The 25,000-nt window shown below is 38.5% G+C and overlaps 1 protein-coding gene across 5 annotated transcripts in view; it reads right to left on the reverse strand.

Annotated features, from left to right (window-relative positions):
• trps1 (trichorhinophalangeal syndrome I) overlaps positions 1–25,000 on the reverse strand; it is a 115,314-nt gene that overhangs the window by 45,435 nt on the left and 44,879 nt on the right. For all 5 annotated transcript variants that reach the window (XM_084130694.1, XM_084130698.1, XM_084130697.1 and 2 more), the window contains one exon: positions 24,838–25,000. This exon is cut by the window's right edge and continues 420 nt beyond it. In XM_084130694.1, the coding sequence (XP_083986820.1) occupies positions 24,838–25,000 (163 nt within the window). The remainder of the gene's footprint in view (positions 1–24,837) is intronic.

The raw sequence follows: 25,000 nt of genomic DNA on the forward strand, positions 1-25,000 counted from the left end.
TGTGATCCTTCAGAAATCATTACTATGCTGATTTGCTGCTCAAGAAACATTTATTATTATTATTAACAATATTGAAAACAGCTGATTGTTTTCAGGATTCAAAAGTTCAAAAGAACATCATTTATTTGAAAGAGAAATCTTTTGTAACATTAAAAATATCTTTACTGTCACTTGTGATTAATTGAATGCATCCTTGCTGAAAAGTATTAATGTCTTTAAAAAAAAAACAAATCTTACTGAAATCTCATTTTATTCTTCCTTTATTCAACTTTTAGTGAGCGTTAAATTGAATACATCTCTCCATTTAACCCAGTGCTTCCTCTAGGGAGCTTGAAGGAAATTGCATTTCACCAGCAACTTCAGCTCCATACTGCATTGATGTGCATTTGATAAAGAAAACCATGAATCTTAACACTCGAATGAGAGCATATATTGAAGAGATTTCATTACTACAAACTGTTGATGCCAGAAATACCGGATATATATTGCATAAAGCCATGAAAAGTGTATGTATGCACTGTGAAAATATACATGCATCAAAGTAGATACACACTTATACCTTATCAATACATAAAGGGATATTAGTACCTTGAGATAATAATTTGCACATATATTATATTATATTATATTATATTATATTATATTATATTATATTATAACATATATGCAGTTCCATCAATAATACACACTTATACCTTAAAGGGATGGTTCGGAGTAATTTCAACCTAGGGTCCTTTGCACCATGACCTCGAGCCAAACATACATAAAGAGTGCATATAAGTACCTTAAGATAATAATTTACACCTTTTAGGGGTAACTTAGATAGAAAAGTGGATATGAAGAATCTGTAAAACAATACAATAAGAACGAGTGTGTAAAGAGGGACAGATCATAGATTCTGACTCATAAAAAGCAAGGAGAACATACTAACAAAGCACAGCGGTACATCTGTACACAGCAGCTTCTGTGAGCATCATATACTGTAGCTGAAACACACCTGTACCTGTCCCTGTAACTGTACCTGTAACTGTACCTGTAACTGTACCTGTAACTGTACCTGTACCTGTACCTGTCCCTGTAACTGTACCTGTAACTGTCCCTGTACCTGTCCCCGTCCCTGTAACTGTAACTGTCCCCGTCCCTGTAACTGTCCCCGTACCTGTAACTGTACCTGTACCTGTAACTGTCCCTGTACCTGTAACTGTCCCTGTACCTGTCCCTGTACCTGTACCTGTAACTGTCCCTGTACCTGTAACTGTCCCTGTCCCTGTCCCTGTAACTGTCCCTGTACCTGTAACTGTCCATGTACCTGTAACTGTACCTGTAACTGTCCCTGTACCTGTAACTGTCCATGCACCTGTACCTGTAACTGTACCTGTCCCTGTCCCTCACGTCTCATCTCATTCTGTCCCCATGCTGACCTGTGCTCCCCGAGATTCACTGACCACATCACAGATACTGAAGAGAAACCACACAACTGAGACTGTCAGAGAGATAACGGACGGAGATGAAAACATTAGCGCTGATGACAGTTGTCAGAAAAGAGCAACGTAGAAGGTTTATAATAACTAAGCTAAATATGTTAGCATTCCAAATCAACTCATTGGCAGTTTGCAATAGGCTCTCACATTACTCCGGTGGCATATTCAGATTTATTTCATCAAAATATATGGCTGCTTTTGAACAGTGGAGAAATATTAGTTTTGGAACCAGATTATTGCGATCTACCAGGTGTAACACCTACAACAAGTCTAAGAAAAACAAGCCAGATTCACGAAAATCTTCTCATGGAAGAAGTTAAAGGGGTGGTTGATTATGATTTCACTTTTCTAACTTTAGTTAGTGTGTAATGTTGCTGTTTGAGCATAAACAAGATCTGCAAAGTTACAACGCTCAAAAGTTCAAAGGAAAGGGAGATATTTGCTTTCAAAGAAATTGCTTTTTAAGGACTACAACAAACGGCTGGTAGAGACTACACGAGCTTCCTCCCGGGTTAGTGACATCACAAACCCTAAAATTTACATAAACCCTGCCCCCGGAACACGATTTATAGATTATCATGACAGAATATGCTAATCAATGACTAGACGATAACTACACATAAGCTACATAAATTCATCAACTAACCATTCAGAAATGTTGTCTACATGTTGTCACTTCTTCTACAGTCTCTCCATCATTGTCTGACTTGGGTTTGAACATAAAAGGCTAAAAGTTTTTAGTGCATGTCAGTGTGAGGTAAAAGGACACGAGCTCTTGAAGCTCCGCCCCCTGTGCCGGGAGCAGCAGCTCATTTGCATTTAAAGGAACAGACACAAAAACGGTGCGTTTTTGCTCACCCTCAAAAAGTGACAACTTTAAAATGCTGTATAAAAATATCTGTGGGGTATTTTGAGCTAAAACTTCACACACACACTCTGGGGACATCAGAGACTTATTTTACATCTTGTGAAAAGGGCATTATACCACCCCTTTAAGAAATTGAGAATGATTTCAGAATTTGAGATTTTTAAAGATAAGATTATCAGTCGTTGGTGGAGTACTTGTACTCATCCCTAGAAGTTTGTTTGTTTGTTTGTTTGTTTTTAATTGCCATGCCAACATCTATGGCTATTTTAATGGCAAGATCGATGCATTTTAAAATAAACAAATAGTGGTAAAATACAGTAGTTCTGAAAATCAAAAAATCAAAAAACTGACAAACAACTCATATCAACAAAAGATTTTTTATTCAAATATTTGATTTTTAGGATTAATCCAGATGAAATTTTTTTGAAAACATTCATCACAGAACTTTCTGAATAAAAAAATTGCCTAGTGGCATTTAAAGCAGTAAATTCCAACAAAATATGTTTTCTCATTCCTAGTAGTAGTAATACGTTACTAATTATCAAATAATCTTTTCCACAAAAATATTAGGCAGATTTCAACATTGATAGTAATCAGAAATGCAGAAAATCAGCATATTAGAATGATTTCTGAAGGATCATGTGACCATAACAGGAATAAATTACATTTTAAAACATATTAAAATAGAAAACAGTTGTTTAAAGTTCTAATGTTTCACAATACTGCGTTTTCTAAAATTGTTCTTAAGAATGTTCTTTATTCAAATTTGAATAAAGACAGGAACATTCTTAAGAAATGTTTTAACATAACATAAAAGATTCTTAACTTTATTGTTAATTTAGAAAATAAGAGGAAAATAGCAGCTAAGAAAAATTTCATTCCTAATAATGATTCGAGAATCCAGCCCCAGGTCTGCTGAATCCAGAAGGGGGGAAAAAATACAATAAAATAAATAAACAAAGTAGTAAATAGTGAGCAAACCAAGTCCAGTGGCATACCCTTAGAAAGCCCATTCATAATTGATGTTTTGCTGTAGTGCCTAAATTCAGTTTTATATATATAATAGTGTATTAGCAGACGCACTGACAGTTTTATCGGCCAGACACGCATGAATAATATATCGCATTGTACCTTTCCTGTCAAAAAGTATGATGTACACCTTTCTCTGTTTCGCAAACAATAAATAACCTTTGCTTTCTAAACACAAGCCGTTCTGGGAGGAAATCTGGTCTACTGGAGTGCCCAGAAATAGCATGGACGGGACGCTCCCAGTGGTGTTGTCTGAGGAGGGCAGCGACACAACTGCTAATCAATGGCAGTCGCAAGGTTTACACAGGCTAAGTCACTTTGACCAGAGTTGGGCTGAAACAGAACCTGTCTCTGGGAGCCGGCAGAGGGACATCTGTGGGGAGTTAGCATTGAGAGACGAGGATTAAGCCAAATTTCATTGCAGGATTTGCTATGTTCCAGGCGATCTTTCTCCCTCTTGTGGAGAGAAATCTCTAACTGAAATCTCTAAATGTTTATGTTTGTTTAAAAAGAAAGGGTGGTCTATTGAATGAATGCACAGCAAAAACATACTTTTTGTAAATGCAGAAGGTATTTTTCATCTGGAAAGGGCTGGAGAGATAAAAGTGCAGCTGGCAGGAGGGCTGTCAGCACTGATCCTCCTTTCTACAACAATGAAGTTAAAAATAAAAAGCCAATGACCAGGAGGGGCCGAGCAGAACCGGACTTATTTTTTCCTGCCGGATTTGCCAAGGGTCCCATTAACTTGCGGGCCCATCTCCGTAACACACATTTAGCAACTCGCCCAACACAAACCCACACTCATTTCATGAATTATCTATGATGCATCATAAAAATAAAATCTCTAGCTTTATGCACACAAATGAAAGCATGCTGAAACAGCAATGAGCAGGAAGTTATCCTGAGCAAATAGTCTGCGGTAGTCCAGGCCAACGGGCCAAGCTCAGCAAACACTGAGGAAGCTTAACATCTGTAGCCATGAACAACCTGTTTGTGAAAACACACAAAATCCCTAATTAGTCCTCCATAAAAGTGAATATGAACACCATGTTTTTCAACTCTAGTGCTTTCCAAACCCGAGCGGTGCAGCTGCGAAGGAATGCTGAGAATTGTGCGCACATTTGCTCAGGAATGGTTTTTACAAGCTCTCGGAGAACTTCTGTTGGACAGAAAGTGTGGGACTGTTAAAGGGATAGTTCACTCAGATGAAAATTCTGTTATTAATTACGCACCCTCGTATTCGTTCATCTTCGGAACTCAAATGAAGATATTTTTGACGAAATCAGAGAGTTTTCTGTCCCTCCATAAACAGCTACACAACTACCACTATGACGCTTCAAAAAGTTCATAAAGAGATTGTTAAACCAATATGAATTGAGCAGTTTAGTCCAAATTTTCTGAAGAAACTCAATCACTTTATATGATGAACAGATTGAATTTAGGCTTTATGAGCAAGTGTCACACAGAAGTAGAGCAATCCTTAAGAGAAAACCATTGTAAACCCTTATGCTCAAAATAATTAATTGGTTTAAGTAGGGTAAACTTAAATTAAACCAATTAATTCAACCAAATTAACTTTCTTTTTCTTTTGAGTACACAAAACTTATGTTATCTGAATTGTTTCATTGTTTTGAGTTTTATGAACTTGTTTCTTTAAATTTAAACAAACTTAAATTTGACTGAATCTGGGCTGGGATTTCCATTTATTTATTCTATTAGCTTACTCAAATATTTCGAGTTGAGCAATTCAAATATATGAGTACAAAATAAAAATCTACAAGTTCACAGAGCTTGTTTTTAGCGATAATCCAAAAGCTTATGGGAAAATCCTATTGGATTTTTGTCAAGGGGAACCAGCGTCATGCTAACTCAACCGTAGAATAAAACATGAAAGTGTCTCGAGCTTGTGCTTGACCTTATATCAGACATTTAACCAAAACCACATTCAAAAAACCCACTGACTTCGGGAATATGGAACCAGAAGCGCTAAAATGCTAACTTGCTTCTGTGTTTTGGCCTACAAAGTGACGTCATACCTGCACCACTCTATTAAACTACAATCTTCCCTTCACTCATGTTTTCAAACAATCTGTGCAACGAAAGCACACTGACATTACCCCCCCCCCCACACACACACACCTCCCTCCCTCTCTCTCTCTCTCTCTCTCTCTCTCTCCTCTCTCCCTCTTGCTTTCAGTCTTCCTGAAGTGAGGGCACAGGTTCTGCTTGGTCAGCCAAGGGTGTTTGCCACGTCACACACCGGACTGCCAGTGTCATGGATTTCAGGGTTTCTATGGCAGCAGTGGTTAATTCCCCAGGCACTGCATGGGCTCTTTCTCATCAAGACTGACACTCTCACTCTCTCTCTCCCCCTCTCTCTCTTTGGAAAAAAAAGCTCTGGCCAGGCCCTTAGCCAAAAGCCTTGGAGATAAGCTGCTAATAGGAAACAATCTACAGCTAATGCACACATTCCACAGTGAAAACATCTTTTAATAACAAAAACAGAGTGCTTCCCCTCTTCTCGTTTTCTTCCCCCTTTCTCCTGTCTCCACGGCCCCTTTCTAAACAAAGCTGCGGAGTGAGCAAGATAGCGGGAGAGAAAAGAGAAGATGTTGTTACAGAGCGATGTTGAGAAATGCACAGGAAGACAATCAGAGCGTGCCGATACCTGAAAAAAGGGGAATCGTTAGAGAAGTGTAGGTGTGGCACTGCGTCCTCGAGCCATTAAGCGATTACAGAGGGAAATGAAAGAGAAAAGAGGGAAGAGCAGGCAGCGATCTGCAACGAATGCGAGGAAAGTCAGGCCCCCGGCGTACGCAGACGAACATGCTTCACGCCGGCTTGTTTGTTTGATGCCCCGCTGCCACGTTTTTCCTGCAGCTCCCAGAAGCCTCCACTGCGCAGCGTGAGAGCGAGCCAGAAAACATGCACACCGATCTGTGATTCAGCGCGCAGATGTCCTGACAAGTATGAGTGAGAACGGTCCATCTTGCTGTGATTATAGCTGCCGTCACGTCTGACGTCGTAATTGACACTGGCTGTGAGCTGTTTACGGCTAGAGAATCACACATATGGACTTGCCCCTTTCGTTTTAGGGCTGCTGCACATTCTCCTGATCACGTCTCCTCCTCTCTCGGAACCGTTCCATCACCGACACCGAAGCCTTGATGGACGGGAGCCGTTGCGGAGCGACGCCTGTAAACAATGGGAATGTTTGCGCTTTGTTTATTCGTACCACGCTGAGAATCGTCGTGCCAAATCAGCTAGTGTTCTCTCTAAACAATTTGGGTGTGCTGTCATTCCGTGATACCTGGAAAAGCTGTCAGCGGATTCACTCAAGATTACCTTACAATACCGCTGCCAAATAGTGTGCGAGCAAACTGTTTCCCCCCTTACAAAGGCAGCATTTATGGCCCTTAATGAAGCATAACAGCCACCGTCAGCACTCATATGCTAACATTATGCCACACTCGCCTCAAATGCCACCTGCGCCGAGTAATATGACAAATGACACGACCGTGCACAAACATTTCTACAGTGCTTTTTTTAGCTCGGCTGAAATGATTGTGCGAAGCTTAATTGTTTGGGAAAGTTCACCCAAAAGAAATTACTGACCCTCATGTTAATATGATTTCGGTAACACTTTGTTTTAAGGTGACGTAGTTACACGTTACTACATGTACTTACTATAGTTATCACTGTAAATTATGCACTTAAGTAACTTACCTTAATTTATGTTTACGTTAATTAATATTACTCAGTACTTATTTGAGTAAGTACAACGTAACTACGTCACCTTAAAATAAAGCGTAACCCGAGATTTTTTGCCAAACGCACAAAAAAAAGGGTTTTTTTTCCCGATACAATCAAAGTCAATGGGGTCCAAAGTTTTACTTTTACAGTTAATGAATTATTCAAAATATTTTCTTTTGGGTTCCATGGAACAAATGAAATCATTTTTAGACATAATATTATAATATGATGCCAAACTACTTTCAAGTCTTTCTTATCATTTTAGAGTTTAGAGTTAGAGTTAGAGTTTTGCTCATAAAAAGATCCATAAAATTTTTTGTTTGTAAGACTTCCATTTATAATGTATTTTTGACTAAATAGATCCGTACAGTTCTTTTTTTTTTTTTGCTGAACCATCCCTTTAAGCACTGGGGTTTCTTTCATCTCTAAATCGGCCCGAGAGTCAAAAAAGTGGCTGTTTTGGAGTCTCAAAGTCTGTCTGTCTATCAGTCTGTCTGTGGATAAATCTCTTTGGTAAATAGCTTCGAGGCTTCGCTAAAGAATATAGCACGGATCAAAGAAGCCATGTCTTCCTGTATAAAAAGCCTAGGCCACAAGCTTGCTTGTTTGTCTAAAACAATTAAGGTCGTTATGAGGGGGTTTCTGACAAATAGCTACCAGCTGATAGTGCTTTGGCAAACTCCAGAGGAGGTCGGCGGGGTAGTAAAAAGCAGGGGGCCAGACCCTGAGACGGGGCTCGAAATTAATGATCGGTCAGGGTCTGAAGCCCGCCTAATCTTGGCCAATTGCTCCTTAATTATGTAAGGTGCTGCCAATTTGAACTGTCGAGCAAATCAGGATCAGCGTGCATTCATCCCCCAGCCCTGATTCCTGATTGAGACTGGTCATTATTCGGACGGATCTCATTTTCACACATGGAACCAATATGCCGGCCAGATGTTCATTTGCAGTAGGGTACAGAGCACAACGTCTCATCTACACGCAACGCCGGTTTCCCTCAACTCTACGGCTGTCGTCTCACACCCTAGACAGGAGCGAAGGACATGAAAGAGGAGGAGGGAGAGAAAAAAAAAAGTCTGGTAAATCCTCTGTCAGGTCAATGACTTTTGTCGTGCATAGTTAAAACAGATGTCTCATTGCAGTCGGCCTGGCCCTGGAATTAGACCTCTGTGTTCAAACAAGCAAGCTTTGGTCAGTAAATCAAAAGCATAATTCATATAAACATTCAAATTATGCAGTACTGTTTTTTTCATCTCTCTCATCTTCTTCTGTAGGTCATAAATAGCTCCGCTCGGATTCTGGTTTCAGGCCCCTCCTGCATTATTAGGGCTCTTTCTGGCACCGTTCAATGCGCAAACCTGGCTTTCTGAATGACGCCACATATACAATTGCTTCATCGTTAAATGCAGATATGATCTTAAGTGACATATTGACAATCCAAATTTAGATCTGCTCTCATTTTGAGTAAGTTTAAGGTTTAAATGCAAAACATGATGGGTTTTTTAATAATGTCTTCAGGTTTTATCAGCCATTTTAAAGCAGAAGGCAGTGGGGTTTTTTTGTTCGTTGAAATAAAGTTGAAAAAAATATAAATATTAGTTGAAAAAGTAAATGTAAAAAAAAACCTAAATGACGTTTAGAAATTTAAGTTTGAATTGAAATTTAAAACTAAATATGAAAACATATATATGAAACATTTAAAATGGAACAAAAACTAAAACAGAATTTGAAAAAAAAAAACTAAACTAAAACTAAACTAAAATTAAAATGAAAACTGAAAATATTAAAAGTCTAATTCAAAATATCAATAAAAACTATATTATATAAATTATACTAAAAATAACAATTGATGGTTTACCTAAACAAGATGTGCTATCACTTTAAGACAAATATAGTGCAATTAAAAAAATTGCCCAAAAATGCTGAAAACAATGTTATAAAAAAACACACACATCATTTGATCAAAACGTCCTAGTTTTAACAGACTGAGGTGGTTAGATCCGAACAGGCGATGATATTGTCGCTTCCCTGAAGTGCAATAAGAGAGACTTGCAGTTCTGTTAGAAACGCTGTATTATTCATGGTGGAAGAGGATGAAACGTGATGGAGAGAGGGCGTACGAGGGGTTTCCACCATGGGAAACAAGTGGAATCAGGACAAATGAGACACAGATCACGAACACCCCACCCCAAAACCAGATGTTTGAACACAGATTTGACCATTTCAACCATTCTCAACCTTTTTAACATGTTATACATCTACAAGACATTTTACACACAAAAAAAAACATATCCGTCATGAGACTGCAGAATTGAAAGAATGATTCATACTAAAAAACAGTGCATTATAAAGTAAATAAAGCATAGAAATAACTCTAACCACCATCCTGTCAGTGAAGAAATTACGCTTGTCAACGATATATTGGGCGTGCTTGTGTTTTGCATGGCATCTCCCGACCCAGATAACGTTACACCCTCTCATTTTAAATTTCGCTCGGGTTCAAATGTAAATAACGTCACGGGAAGGTGGGGCTGGCAAAGTTTTATTATCGCTGACATTTATTATCATTATAAAGGTTTTGGTGAATGAAAGCAGACGTGGGTGGTAAGGAGGCAGGTTTCCGGCACTGTTTAACAAGGTGATTCGGTGCAGCTGTGGCTGGAACGTTTGAAGGGTGGGCGCACAAAACAGTGAACACGGTCCAACCTGCTACCACATAAAGCAACATAAGGAGAACCACGTTTGGATTTGGGCTTTCAGTGGAAAGATAGTTGCACATAACATCAGGTTTCCATAACAATGCAAGTCTATTCTTCATGGCGTAAACATTCCCGGTTCTGTGCGAATATAGGCTAAGCGAGGCGTGCGGCCAAAAATAACAGAAGGTGCGGTGCAACTTGACATAAGTGCCATTCAGACTCAAAGTCGATAAATTAATCGCTCGCTAAAAACGGCGTGGAAATTCACGTGGCGTATGGAACCGACGCTGAGCAAACATGTTATGAGAGCAGCTGGCCGTAACTGAAAGGACTTGATTTAGGATGGTGGAGAAGGATGTAATCATGGCAGACAGACACATGAGTGAATTACCGCCGATTATGTCTTGCTTCAGCTTTAAACACAATCTGACCATTATGGGCCACGGAACAGCAAACTTTGCTCACAACCTCGCCATCCTTTCCATTCCACCTCCTCCTGCCCAGAGCAGCCAAACCCCAGAAACAGGACGAACACACAAACGCACACAAACGCACACTGGCCGGCTGGTGCACAAGGGTGTCAGTTTGTTTCTGCAGCAGTCAAATTTCCCATCATTCCATAGACAAAAATAAACAGGGGCGTCCTGGAAGACTGTTGAAACGGCTCAGTGTATTCCGCCCCCTCAGACGGTGAGGTCATGCTCTCAGACCGTACACTACAGCAGGTACTCACACACTTTTTTTTTTCTCTCTTCCCTCCCGTCCTTGCTCATAAAATGTGGCACTCTGTTACAGAATTCGTCTGCGAGATGTGGGGGAAGTTTTTCCACTTCCTGTCTGAGCAGCATTAGCACGGTTCTAGAACACAAATGGACGGGAAACACAAACACACACGCACGCTCGATGACAAACAAACACAGACATTAACAAAATCTTGCTAAGAACGGCAATAAAAGAACAATAAGTTCTGTGTAAGCAAAGCATTCAAACCCATAAACCGAAACATTCTGCAAACTGAGCCCAAGCTGTGGACGAGCTGTTCAAGATTTATGTGTGCAAGGTTGCAGGACAAAAAAAATCATAATCATGACTGTTTAACGCGATTATAGTTGTCTTATATAAGTCTTATTTCACGATACGAGTCATTTTAAATATCACAGAATTTTCACAATTATCAATCCTTCATCAAAAACTAACACTAGGTTAACTAATGTAAGAAAAAGGGCCACAAAATAAATACATAATACAAGTAAACAGTCAACAATACAACAAGAACAAAGAAACTAATTACAAACAAAATTAACGAATACAACAGAAGTTTTTCATGAAGATGTACTAACAGTGCTATTCAGATAAGTAAAACATTGAATATGTAAAATAACACTGCATAGTCTTATATAAATATAGATTAATCCTTATTTACATTTACATTTATGCATTTGGCAGACGCTTTTATCCAAAGCGACTTACATTGCATTTCAAGGTACACATTTACATTCTTATCAGTTCTTGCTTTCCCTGGGAATCAAACCCATGACCTTGGCGTTGCAAGCGCCAACGAGCTACTGTTTGAGCTACAGGAAAGCACCACGCTTGATTATTAAAGCAACTTAAAGCTACGCTGTGTAGGATTTTCTCCCATCTAGCGGTGAAATTGTTTATGACTACCAACTGAATATTACTTTCTAGCCCCTCCCATTCCGAGGGCGTTTTAACTCCTACGGTGGCCGTATTATTTCAAATCTGCCGGCAGTCGCGAGTAATCTCCCCCTCGCATTCGTCACGGTGCCACTGAGTGTAAAAGCGTGAAAGGCGAAGCTTGAATTTCCAGGTATGTCCCTCTTTGGCTAATGTATTTTCAAGATGGAGGCGCAACATGGCTGCCACCATTCGAGTGATGGCAGATTCTACGCTTACGAGAATACTTGATTAGTTGGTAGAAGTAATTACACATTAATGAGCACATATCATTTTGAAAGAACAAAGTGTTTTTTGCAAATAATCAACTTAAAAAATTACACAGTGTAGCTTTAAGTTATTCAGTCAGGATCAGTGAGTGATTTTCCTAGACTGCATCAGGTTTATTAGGCTGCTGTCACTTTAAGAGCTAATGCACGGATCCAATATACTGTTACACATGCGTTTTCTTTCCCAACTGTGTACGTTACGTGTATACTTAATACATAACCCCCTGTGTTTATGTGAATACTCTCCAAAAAGACATTTTGACATAGTGTTAAGGTGCATATCCGAAGCCCATTTGCTTATCCGCATTCGGCTCAGACTCAGAGCGCGCGCACAGAAAGCCGCCCATGAAACAGTGTCTCTTTTGCAGCTTAATGCGCTGTTAATAACTCTGTTTAATATCAAACACGTCCCGCAGTTTAGCGACAGTAGAGTGCATTTCACAACACTCACTCAAAGAAAGGTGCGCTTGATTGAATGCGGCAGCGGCACAATAATCATTTTACCTTGATTATCCTGTTTTCATAATCGTTGGAAGCCAAAATCAAAATCAAAAATCAATTATGATTAATCGCGCAGCCCTATGAAGAAGTGTATTATCCTCAAATCAAACTGCAGCATTCGCCTTTATCTACATGACCAGAAAAGGGCAAAGACAATCAGTGCAAAATATTGCAAGTGCATTGCGAAGTGTTTGTTAAAAAGCACAGAAATATGGAGAGGATTTAATGAGGGGAAAAATAAAATAAAAGTTTAACACTCTAATTAGCTTCTCTGAGGAAAAAAGGACCATTTTTTTCTTCTTGTCATTTTAGCAAAAAATAGTATTTCTTATAAAATAAGTCTTTAGGTACAGCCTGTTCTCTGCCTCCTCTTTTCTGGCCAGCGGATTGTCATTCCGTTGCATCTCGCCCAGAACTCTGATCCACTCAGCACTGAACGATGAGGAAATTATCGCCTAAGAACCGCTGCCGCTGATACAGCTAAAAGAATGTTAAAGTAATGAGATGTGGGGAGGAATCTGTGATTAGAGCTCACTGATCTATATAAGCCATTACTTATTATCACCAAAGGAAAATAACCTTGGTCATCTTTCTGTCAGTGAGGCCGACTTCCTGAAAGGGCAACCAACCAATAATCCTGCCAAGCTTCCATTCTGCTAGGAACAACTGGGCATAGAAAGCACAGCCCAGTTAAATTAGATGGAAGGACTGTGTGCTATTGGAAAACAGCTCATGTTGTAGATAATACCATCTTGAAAATGATCTACAAACATGTATTTTATTGGCAAGATATAGACACACAAAGATAAACATCACTGTGTTGTGCTTCTAATCTTTTGAGGTAAATTGCAACCTTTCATGGCCTCTCTAGTTGGTAACCCACAATTTTGTGGCATAAAAACCAGCAGTGTTACAGGAATCAGTGGCACTTTCCAAGAATAAGGTACACTTTGACATCTCAAAAGGTTTTAGCACTTTTTTGTGAGATCTACAAGATATGTTCGTTTAAAAAATATAAACCTAGCATGACTAGTCTAGTTTTAAACATCAAACGTCTGTATCTGCCCTTAAAACTGTGATTTTGGCCGGTCTCCTTCTTGACTGTATCCAACAACTTAAAATAGTATAAAAAGCATTGAAATATTAAAATAGGCATGTTTTTGATATTATCTGTTGAATTGCTATTCAAAACGTTTTTTTTGGTTTTTCATTAACCCATTTGCATTACCAAAAACTATTCAAACTTTGATTGTTATTCAATGTTTATTGCTAGAAAAACGAAACACAAATGAGAGCATTTAAAGCGAAAATTTGGTTGTAAAACCTGCAAAGCTCATTTAAAATGAATAGAAAGAGAAAGCAGCTCCTTTAATATTTATTTTGACTTCTTGGGCCACACGATCAGCATTTTCTAAAGGTTAAGCACCTCGTTTTACTGACCATTTGTTGAATAAGAAAAAGAGAATGGCCCTATTTGGTACCTTCATGGAAAGTGTCCTGTATGCCAAGTTGGTCCCTGTATCATGTGGTGAGCTCTCTAAACAGACAGAGAGTCAACGATACAAAGGAAAAGAGAAAATAAAAGCTGTTCTGTTGTGAAACTCAGCTGTATACACCGGTAGGGCCGGCTGAAGAGAGATTAGAGGGCCTGGTCATCTGTAAAATGGCATCAGTAATTAAAGACTTATGATGATGATCAGAAGAAAAGATCATTTATCTATTTTTTCTTCGTCGGGAAACGGCTCCACCCACCCCATTCATCTGCACCGGCGAGGTGGAACCATGTAATATTCCTCCTCAGGACTGGCTTCACACCATTACAAAAGGGGACGGAGGACGAGAAAAAAGAAAAGGCTATAGAGAAGAAAATGAAACATGTTAAGGAAGAAATCCCGATGGAAATTCAATAGTCCCAGAAACATACAGTGTGGCTTATCAAAGCAGCTGTCACTAAATATAATTTGAGGCAGCGGGCGGAAATGTAAACGATGGCAGACCTAATGAATTTCATTTCAGGCCTGCCCGAAGTAGACGTAGTGTTTATCACAAGCCTTTCTCCTCGCAATGACTCATTTACGCTGTGCTTGCGTTTACTCGCACTTCGAGGCCTGAGAACCTTTCGCATTGAATTGAGTGCTATGGTTAAGGAACTTTAAGGTGTATTTGTCACATAATAAATGCACAAATTGGAAACACAATACAAAGAGATTGCTCTTCACTCGAGAGCAGGCAAAGCTGGAGAAGATACAGGTGTTTGCAATGGTAAAGAGTAGCAAGGAATGAGCAATACAGTAAAAAAAGCAATGTTAGTTTAACTAGTACTGCATTTCACCGGAATAGAGGAACCACAGGGGGAACAGGGGATATTTAATGATAATTATTTATTATTATAACAATATTATTCATACATTCATTAATTACATCCAAGCAATGTCATAGAAAAGTGCTGGTGTTCAAAATATGTGCTGATATTCAGACTAAAAGCTCAAATGCAAGTATGATATTACTTTTATAAAACTGTTCAACCACACACACACACACAGTTAAAATTCAAGATAAATCTTTTCATTACTACAGGAGCTGCCAGTTTGCTAAGCTTTAAATTATTATTAAACAGCAAGAACAAATTATGCAAAAGCATCAGCCCTTTCGGCGCACTCGGTGTCTGTGTTCACTCACTTGTTTCAAGTGGACTATATTAGTGGAGTAATGTAGGGAATAGTGAATGAGGGTGTAGGGTGCGATTTCAAACACAGCCCTTATTTTCGTCCCTAAATGAATCAGAGTTGTTAAACGAAACATTGACTGAACGATTCAATGACTCACTTACTTTTAGACAGTCTCTGTTCGCCACCTACTGGCGTAAATAATAATCGAAATAATGAGTGTAGGCAATAAGGCTTGTGTGATAATATGCACATTACTCACAATGGCTAAAATAATTTGTACCATATAAATGGTGAATACTTGTCAGCAAAATTAAGCATTAAACCAATTATACAAAAGGGTCATTTTATTGATTTATTTTTCAACAAATGTTACAATTGCTCCAGCTAACACTCTTATTCCTTCTATTAAATCTGATCTAAAATCTAAATCTTAAAATGCAGTCCTGCTCAATGTAAAAATGATTATCATTCTTCTACTTTTAGCATGTTCTTTTACCATCTTAAAAAGAAACAAGAACGCTCTCATGTGTACAGTATCCAAACAAGCCTTTGATCTAGATATATGCAAAACATATCCATATGCAACATAAATATGCTAAACAGATCCTAATAGATCCCTAATGAAGAACATGCTTGTTGCAATCAAAGTTTACTGTTCCTAAGCTACAATCCCTCTTTGATACTCAGAGGGTAATCGTGCATTCAGAGGCATGTGGACACGATGTGCTTGGAGAAATTAATTGTTAGTTCCAGTGGTTTTGTGCAGGTGCAGGGAAATCTGACTTGAGAGAAATGAATTGGTATTTTGGGGATCAGCAGGAGAAAATGACACCGGTTGCTCTGCCGTTCTCACCTGGAGAGGGGCTGGAGATGGCACTGAGATGGGCAGATTGGGTGACGCTTCTCCACATTACGCTCCCGGATGTGCATGAAGGGGTTGCCGCGTCAGCACGATACCCGGAGAGAAGCCTTACGTTGCAGAAACGGTGGTGAAAGGCGAAGGGGGGGGGAAAGAAACCATCTGTCTGCAGAACGGTGCAAAGCACTTCAACTTCACACCTGTGCAACCAGATTAACAACCCCTCCGACATCTGCCACTCCACACCAAAACACAGACATTCATTCATATCTCCCACATGCATCCAGAGTCAACACACTATGGGGGGGGGGGGGGACAAGATTCACAATTGATATAATTCATATTCAATTGCCACCACCTACTAGCATCATGCAACCTGCACTGAAGTCACTAAAATTATGTTTATAGTAATCAAAGCCTTCATTATATGATGTTACAATGATTTTATATTCTATGTACTCCTGACAGTAAAATGAGCCACTATAAACCTATATAACTACTCAGTCGTATACAGTGAAACTACCTAGGGCCAGATTTACTAAACAGGGCAAATTAGCGTGAGAGCGCAATTCCCAAAAAAATTGCAGATGGAAGTGGAAAGTTCTGCGCTTGATCTACTTACGAGTCGCAAATTAAAGAACAGATGCAGCCGGATCATTTCTATAATGACCAACACAATCTACCAAGAGCAGTGCAAATCAGCGTCTGGTTTAAGACGTGCTTTTTTGGGGCGGTAAATAATGGTGCAAAAAAACTGTAAATTGGCTAGCGCAAACCTTAGTAAATCACCTGGCACGATTCATTTAAACACTCTCCTCCTATAAATTTTGCATATGAAAGGGAAACTCCAATAAATGCATATGCAATAAGGTCATCTGCACCTTTTCAGCACTAATTTCTCACTGCGTGTCTTTAGTAAATCTTAACAGTAGTTTTTAACGCCAAAAGTGGGTTTGCGCTGGAGTAAGCTGTTAGTAAATCTTGCCCATAATCTTAAAAAAATACAGTGATAGAGATTACCACGGCAAAGGCCAAGGATTCAAAAATGACCATTTTGTAGGATGGTACTGATTGATGCTCCTGGAATAAAACTGCTTTTGTAAATATGACTCGTCGTATACAGTCCATATAAGTTTATGATAAAATTTTGTCCCAAAACAAAAAGCGCAATACATTGCAATATTGAAGTAGCCTGGAAATCCAGACCTAAATCTGAAAGATTAATGGTCTGGCATCGACTAATGAAAATCGGCCAGCTCGAGGGGCGGCACCAAGCATGCATTTGAAAATCTCACTGCATGCAATTGGATAACACTACGACCAATCACAACAAGCCCCATACGCTTAGCTACCAGCGGAGCTAACTGGTAGATTAGGCTCTTGCCGTATCCGGTCGGCAAAACAGCAAAAACGGCCTTCTTGCAAAGGAACGATTCGAGCGCCGTCTTCTGTTCCTCTTTTAGATAAAAAGCCAAGTCTAACTCGTTCATTGTAGCGGCCAAAGCCGTTTCTAACAACTGGTGTTCATCCATAGCCATCTTGCAATGTTTACTAATGACTTCGACGTCACAGCGCTGTCGTCATCTCGCCTCTGGCCCGCCTATATCAGATAACCCGATGTGATTGGTGCAGCTCGGATACAAGGGCATATTTAATGAGCATCATTACTCGACGCCAGAGTAAAGTCGCTGAGCAAATTCAACTTGTGCTCTCGTGAGAACTCTGGATTTCCAGGGTAATATCGAAGTTCAATACTTGTAGAATTGCAATTCATAAAAATCGCAATACATATCAATTTGGCACCCAATTATCATGATAGTATATATTCGGGAGATAAGCGTATCGTTCTTCAAACATCAGCCTCAGGTTTGGTAAAGCCTGGTTAGAGAGGACGCCTGGCCCTTGGGTAAAACAGCAGCTTTTGCGGATCTCGTGTCATTGCACCTCCGCCAGCACATCATTCCACAAGTTAATCATACATTTACATGCTGCCAAGCACTACTGTTTTGTGTTGTGTGTGTGTGTTTAGAGGACTCTGGCTCCTCCTCCTGATCCATCGCTCCCGCATACGAGCTTGCTGTTGCATCGCAACGGTTTCTGTAGCAGTGTCGTCTCCTAAATCCTGAAGCCTGGCACCTGACACTCGGATTCGGCAGACTAATAGGTAAGCCGTCTCTTCATTAGGCTGTAAAGTGAAGCTAATCAGCATCTACCCAGACTCCTTCTCCTTTCATCCTTTCACCAGTTCCCTCTCCCGCTGTCTATCCGCACGGCATATTTAACGTCAACTAAATGCTTGCTGAACTACAACCCAAGGAGGTGGGCGAAGAAGCATGTGAAAAAGGAAAGGGAGAAAACAGCGAATGTCACCTTCCTCGGAGGCCCGGTTAATCCGACACGGCGCACAAATTAAATGGCAGATTGTATTCGTTAAGGAACAAAAAGGGGCTCCTGTCTCTTTGATGTGGGCCAGGCGGTGCTGGACGCTGGAATCCACAGCCAGGCTTGGTGTCAGATTGGGATCAAACGTGGCCACACTTACATCTAAATAGAAATCTGGGATGGAAAAAGTTCCAGGGAAGGTGACCACACATGAAGAGAAACAAAAGGAAACGGAGAAAAAAAACAGAGCTGAGAGCCAGAAGTTTGGCTTCACATGCCTGTTCTCTCTCTCTCTCTCTCTAGAGAGAGAGAGAGAGAGAGAGAGAGAGAGAGAGAGAGAGAGAGAGAGATGCAAACAGATCGTCGCTGACCTTGTCAAAGAGTTTTAACTCTAATTTTAATTTAAAAAATAAAACAATTATTCATAAAAAAATATATAATATAATACATAAATATAATATATTATAATATAATATAATATAATATAATATAATATAATATAATATAATATAATATAATATAATTTAATATAATATAATATAATATAATATAATGCTTTTTGGAATAAAATAAAATAAAATAAAATAAAATAAAATAAAATAAAATAAAATAAAATAAAATAAAATAAAATAAAATAAAATAAAATAAAATAAAATAAAATAAAATAAAATAAAATAAAATTAAATAAAATAAAATAAAATAAAATAAAATTAAATAAAATTAAATAAAATTTTACACAGCTACTTTTGAATGGCCTTCAATGGAGAAATATGTTTCTCGCATCTACCAGTTGATCCCTAGATTCAATCAATGTAAAACTACTTGTTTGTCTGGCCAATGGGCACCTGGAGGAAATGTTTGGGAAGCCTGTTTGGAAAAAGTAATTATTTGTACAATTTTATTTGGTACCAATAGTGCAGTAATCCTCACATCTGCTGACTCCTGGCTGGTGTTTTTTTTTTTCTTTTCTTTTTTTAAAGAGTCAAAATAATCAAATCAGACAAAGGGTAGGAAAAGTTCTCTGAACGCAAATCACATCAAAAACTATTCTAGAGATCCTCACGCAAAACTAGCATTTTCAGTGCTACAAAGACAGAGGGTTAAGTTAGGAAAGTCTAAGTAGTAAAATTAAAGTTTAGTATGATCTGCAGGGTTTGTGGCTGGAGGCTTAATTAGGTAATAGCAACTGGACTATCTTTAGAGATACTGAAGTGCACTAAGAGGCAACATAAAAGGATAACCGCATGATTAGTCTTCACAGATGAAAAAACATATCCGTTTGCTCCAGGGGTTGACCAACTCCAGCACCGAGCACAGCGGGAATATCAATCTGGGGCAATTAACGTGACCCGCAACTGGCAGGAGGTCAACTGCAAAAAACAGTGTCCCTTTTGAACACAACCCTAAACAATGATTGTGTGGCAGGGCACAGCCACAATTCACCGGAGGGGTTAATTGCTGATCGCTGGACGTGTTGGATTCTGGGTAATATGCAGGAGAACACTGGACCAGGAGTAATGAGCTCTGGCATGAGGAGACGCCGGTAACGGGCCAGCAGCCGAACACTGACACAGGGGGAGAACGGCTCTCTATGGGTGTGAGGAAGCTGGAAATCAGAGTCACTGACTGTCAAGGGCAGTCAGTAGGAAATCCAAACATTCGCCTATCATCCATCGACCTCAAATATGGCTTATCATTTGAAACAGGGAAGTAACTTGGCCGGTCGCTCGCTCTAACGTTAACCGTGCGCTATTATTATTAGGCACATATCTAATCCAAGTGTTTGTGCGGAGTGTGGAAGCTAAAGTATTAGAGCGCTTACTGCACAACATGGAGTTCGACACAAATACACAAATTCTCTCTGATTATGGAATATGAGTCAGTATTGTCAACTTTACTGACACTGACACAGATAACACTAGTTTATTAATAAATAATCAAAATGTCTCCTTGCCACATTCATAATCATTACTTTTGACGGAGCTTTGCAGCAAGCTATGTGTGCGCTTGAGCGCGGAATAGGCTATATTATGCCTATATATTAAAGGTTCATTATGGTTTAGTATTCCTCACAGTATATATTGAAATTTTTTAATTCATATAAACGAGCAATTAGTCGATTAATGGCTCAAATGAATGACTATAAGTCGGCTAGAAAAATCTTTAGTCAGGAGCAGCGCTAGATGTTTTATAACAATGCTAGACATCAGAAAAAAACTGCTAAAATGTTAAAATACAATCAACTGTCCTAACATGAATGCATAGGTGTAAATATGGAGAGGAATATAGATCAGGGTTAATATTGTTAACTAAAACTAAAACTACTAATCCGTTAATTGAAATAAGCAGAAATAAAAAAATATATATAAATGTTAGTTGAAAAACTTGTTTTGAAAGAAATGTTACCTTGGCAAATAAACTGAAATAAGTTGAAGCATTAAAATGATTAACTGGAAATAAATAAACTAATGAAAAACTGAAATAAAAATAAATTAATCCGAAATAGACAAACGCACGTAACAAAATTACCAAAAAATTTAACTAAAATTAACATGAAAGCAAAAAATGTAAAATGGTTCAAAAGCTAATTAATATTAATAAAAACGAATATAAATTAGATAGTATTATATATAGTATTAATATACATACACACACATACATACACATATACATATACATATACATATACACATACATATACATACATACATACACATACATACATACACATACATATACACACACACAGAAATTAACATACAATGGTTTCTATGGCTCATAATGGACAAAATTGATACATTATACTAAGTTCTTCTCCAAAAGAAAAACTGGCATCCAGACCCTCTACATTATTGCTCAATGATTCATCGTTGAGGGAAAATTATGCTCATACTTGAGTATAAAATAATCTGAAGTTGAAGGTTAGCCCAACGTAGATCAAATTTTTAAATGCTAATTTTGACAAAAGTACACATATCTCATAAAATAAACTCAAAACTGTGAAGGAAAAATGTGAAATTTAACTTTATCCCACTCTATCAAGTTGTGGTAACTTAGTCACTAAGTGGGAGGCTGGAAGAAGATCATAGAAATTGTAGGCGATGCAGGTCTTTCTTTTCTCAATTAATGCAAACGGCTAATAAAAGTTGGCCAAAGGTGGCATATAATGTGAACACATTATCTAATATGTGAAGGTGGGAAGACAACAACAACAACAAAACTAAAAGAATTAAAAAATGATGAATCACTAATGTTTTTCTCAGATTTTTGTTCTCGCAAGAAGACTAAATCGGCAAATATGCAACAAAAACCAAGAAGAGCAGGAAAGAAACCATTAGCTCTCCAGTTTCTAAAAGCACCTCCCAAGCCAAACCCCTCATCACAAAGTCTCCGTCTCAGTTATCAATCTCCTCTACGAGACCTGAATCAGGTCTGTGTGAGCTTTGGCTCCAGACTGGGTTCTTCAGGTTCCTCGGTGAGGAACCCCTCCCTGGCTGAGCCGGGTTTCATAATACGATAGATGACTCACACGCCAAGTCATGGTAACTCAAAAAATATTGTGACGGACTTCAGATCCCTTCTGAGTCCCATTAAGCCCTAGCAGTCCCAAAAAATGTTCTGATTCAACATTTCCTGAGGGCTAGAGCGAGGCCTCCACCTCCACCCCGAAGCTTTCACACACTCTCGACACGCCTAGCCTAATGACTTAACCACCGAGCGGACCACGCCTGGCCTTCTCTCCTGCCAACCCTTTCCAGAACCATCCAGTGAGGAAAACCCATTCCCGTTCCCCTTGCTTTTCTTTTTTTTTTTTTGGGCCAGTTACATCAGACAGTGATGCCTTTTGGATTGGAGATGCACAGGAAGGAACGATTCCCAGCAGGGGCCTCTTGTTACTCAGAGCTCAGCGTTAAAATACAGGCAAACAAGCGGAAATTATGTCAGAAATTGCGGGAGAGCCACTCCTTCCTCTTGCTGTCAGTCGACGTGAAGATCAAAGAAGAACGGGGAGCTTTAACGCGCACATAAATATACAGAGCTGTTGAATACACACCATCGCACGACCTTGGGTTTGCATTTAACATTTAACCGCAGCCCAATTCTGCTGGAAATGTCAGACAGTGAATACATTACATAAAAAAGCCTTTGTAGAACTCCTGCTTTCACTAGCTGTGCATCTTTAAGCAGTCTCCGCCTGTCTTTTTTCTGCTCACCTTTAACAACTGTGTGGAAAAAAAAGCCCTGATCGCAACTAGTATAACAGAGACACTATACGTCCTGATTTTTATAGACTCGCAACACATGCTTCTGTGCAGCTGAAACCACTGTGTCAGATTCACCATGTTATCCGATTGACAGAGACCGTGGAATATGGGAAGACAAGAAACGCAAATACATTGTTACAGATGTATACAGCCATTACGTACAGCTCACTGTAACCAACACACATTTAATGATATGTATTCATCTTCTGACATTGACGCAGAAGAGAATTTACAGGAATTTTCAACCAGATTTGGCAACATTAATGCTTGCAAGGCTGCAAAAGAACACGTAAATATATTTAATCATATGCAATCCGCTTTAACAATGACATGATCCTCAGCGTATGTCATAAATGGTAAATATACGGATGACTAGACCAATCACAATTCAAGTATGCAAACACTGCGATGATTGATGATTGATGTAAATCAATGGGCGATTTCTAAAAATGTAATATTAAAATGTATAGTCAAAAAGTCTAAAATGAATAAATTGTCAGTCTAAAAAGTAGATTTTAAAATAGAGCATGTCTAAGGGTAAAATTATATTCTAAGTTTAAACAGAGTCTGCAGAATCGAACCAGAATTGTTGAGTGATATCAATACAGTGCTGAAAGTAAATGCTATAAATGTATTAACAAACAAGATCTCTAATGTGAGCTTTTTAACTGAAATAAGACTCCAGTAAAGCACTGCTTCCTCACAAGGCCTATATCGGTCATAATTTCCATCATTGAGGTGTGCAGTGATCAGAAATTTGAGGATAAATTTGGATTTTGTCACCTGTGAATCCAGTGTCTTGTTATTTGTTGCAATGCCCTTGTACTCCCTATTATATCTTTCCATCAGATTTGAGTGTATAGTCCACTACCCAAAGCTCAGAGAACGTATATGCTCCAGTTTTTTCAGTTTTGTTTGTCTCTCAGAGATGAGGACCTCGATGGCTCTGTGTAACTGCATCAATTAGTTAGTCCAGGTTTTTAAGCTGCAGAGGGTCTCTGCACATATTGACTTCAGGATGATCACACACACACACACACACACAACTTAAGCTTGACAACAAGCAAGCTGCTCAGTAAATAGGCACAGAGAAGCAATTGATAAGACTTTACTGTCGTGGACACTGGTCCTCCAGCCCAACAGAAACACTGCAGATGTTCTCAGGTCAGGGCTCAAAAACAAGGACGGCCAGTGAGAGAGTTTCAGAACGGGTCAATGCTGTGCAGACAATACATCTCAGATTTGTTGATATCGTACATATACTCTTATTAAATTATTTGTACCAATTACTTGTACAGAAAACACAACCTGCAATCAAATATATATATTTGATTGCAGCATGCATATATTCAACACAGGCTCACATATACTGTATATAAATATATATATATATAAAATTTTATTTATATACAGTATATGTGAGCCTGTGTGAATATACTGTATGTATATATAAATATAATAATATATATATATACACACACACATGTAAACGAAAACTTTTATGTTAGATGCGATTAATTGCAGTATGCAGTATTGCTCATGTAGATCAAAGTTTGCTAAATTATGTATTTTTAATAAGTTATTCAATTCAAAAATAAAAACACCTATAAAACAAAATTGTATATATATGCATTTAAAAAACAAATAATAATAAGACAATATTATGATGATGATAATTCATTACTAGATTTTTATATAATTATATTTTAAATAAAATATTAAATAAAAAAATAATGTGTTGTATTATTATAGATTATTTGTTTGTATATTTTATATTTTATTTAAATAAAATATTACATGTAAAAATATGAAAAAATATCTCAAATAAAAATATATCTGTATTTAAAACAAATAATAATAATAATTATTGTTGTATATATATATATATATATATATATATATATATATATATATATATATATATATATATAGTATTTTAGTGAAACATTTTAGCAATATATTTATGTACGTAAGATTTTACTCATTTTAGTGTGGCCAATGAAAATGCCAGCACAAAAAAATAAAAAAATCCTTATTGTTGAGCACGGTCACATGGGTTTTATGGCCTTACTTCAGTGCCTTAATCCTAACCCTAACCCACGAATAAACGTCATTTTCCCAAAACTACAAACTTTTAAATGCATGCTGCTCACATATTATTGCAGCAGAGTTGGTCCTGAAAACAGTGTGATCAGACTTTAGCCATTAAAATGTTATGAGTAACAGAAATAAGCACAAATATCAGTGCATGTCAGAACACCACCAGGGCCCAGAAAACCCCTCAGACCCTCAGAGTGTGAATAACTGGAAAGGAAAAGCATGAAGTCCAAACAGAGTGGACAGACATAGACCATCATCTCTTACCCGTAGGAGTGACTGAGACTCTTCCTTGGCACTTTTGCCCTCAGTCGAGGTCGGGAACTGCTGTCCGGCTTTCTCTCCGCTCGCCGGCGTCCCCGGCAGAAAGGCTTTGGCATCAGCGCTGAGGCTGAAGATCATTCCCGACGAGTCTCGAAGCTTCTGCTGG

Source organism: Abramis brama (assembly GCF_963993115.1).
Source record: "Abramis brama genome assembly, chromosome: 12".
Lineage (NCBI taxonomy): Eukaryota > Metazoa > Chordata > Actinopteri > Cypriniformes > Leuciscidae > Abramis > Abramis brama.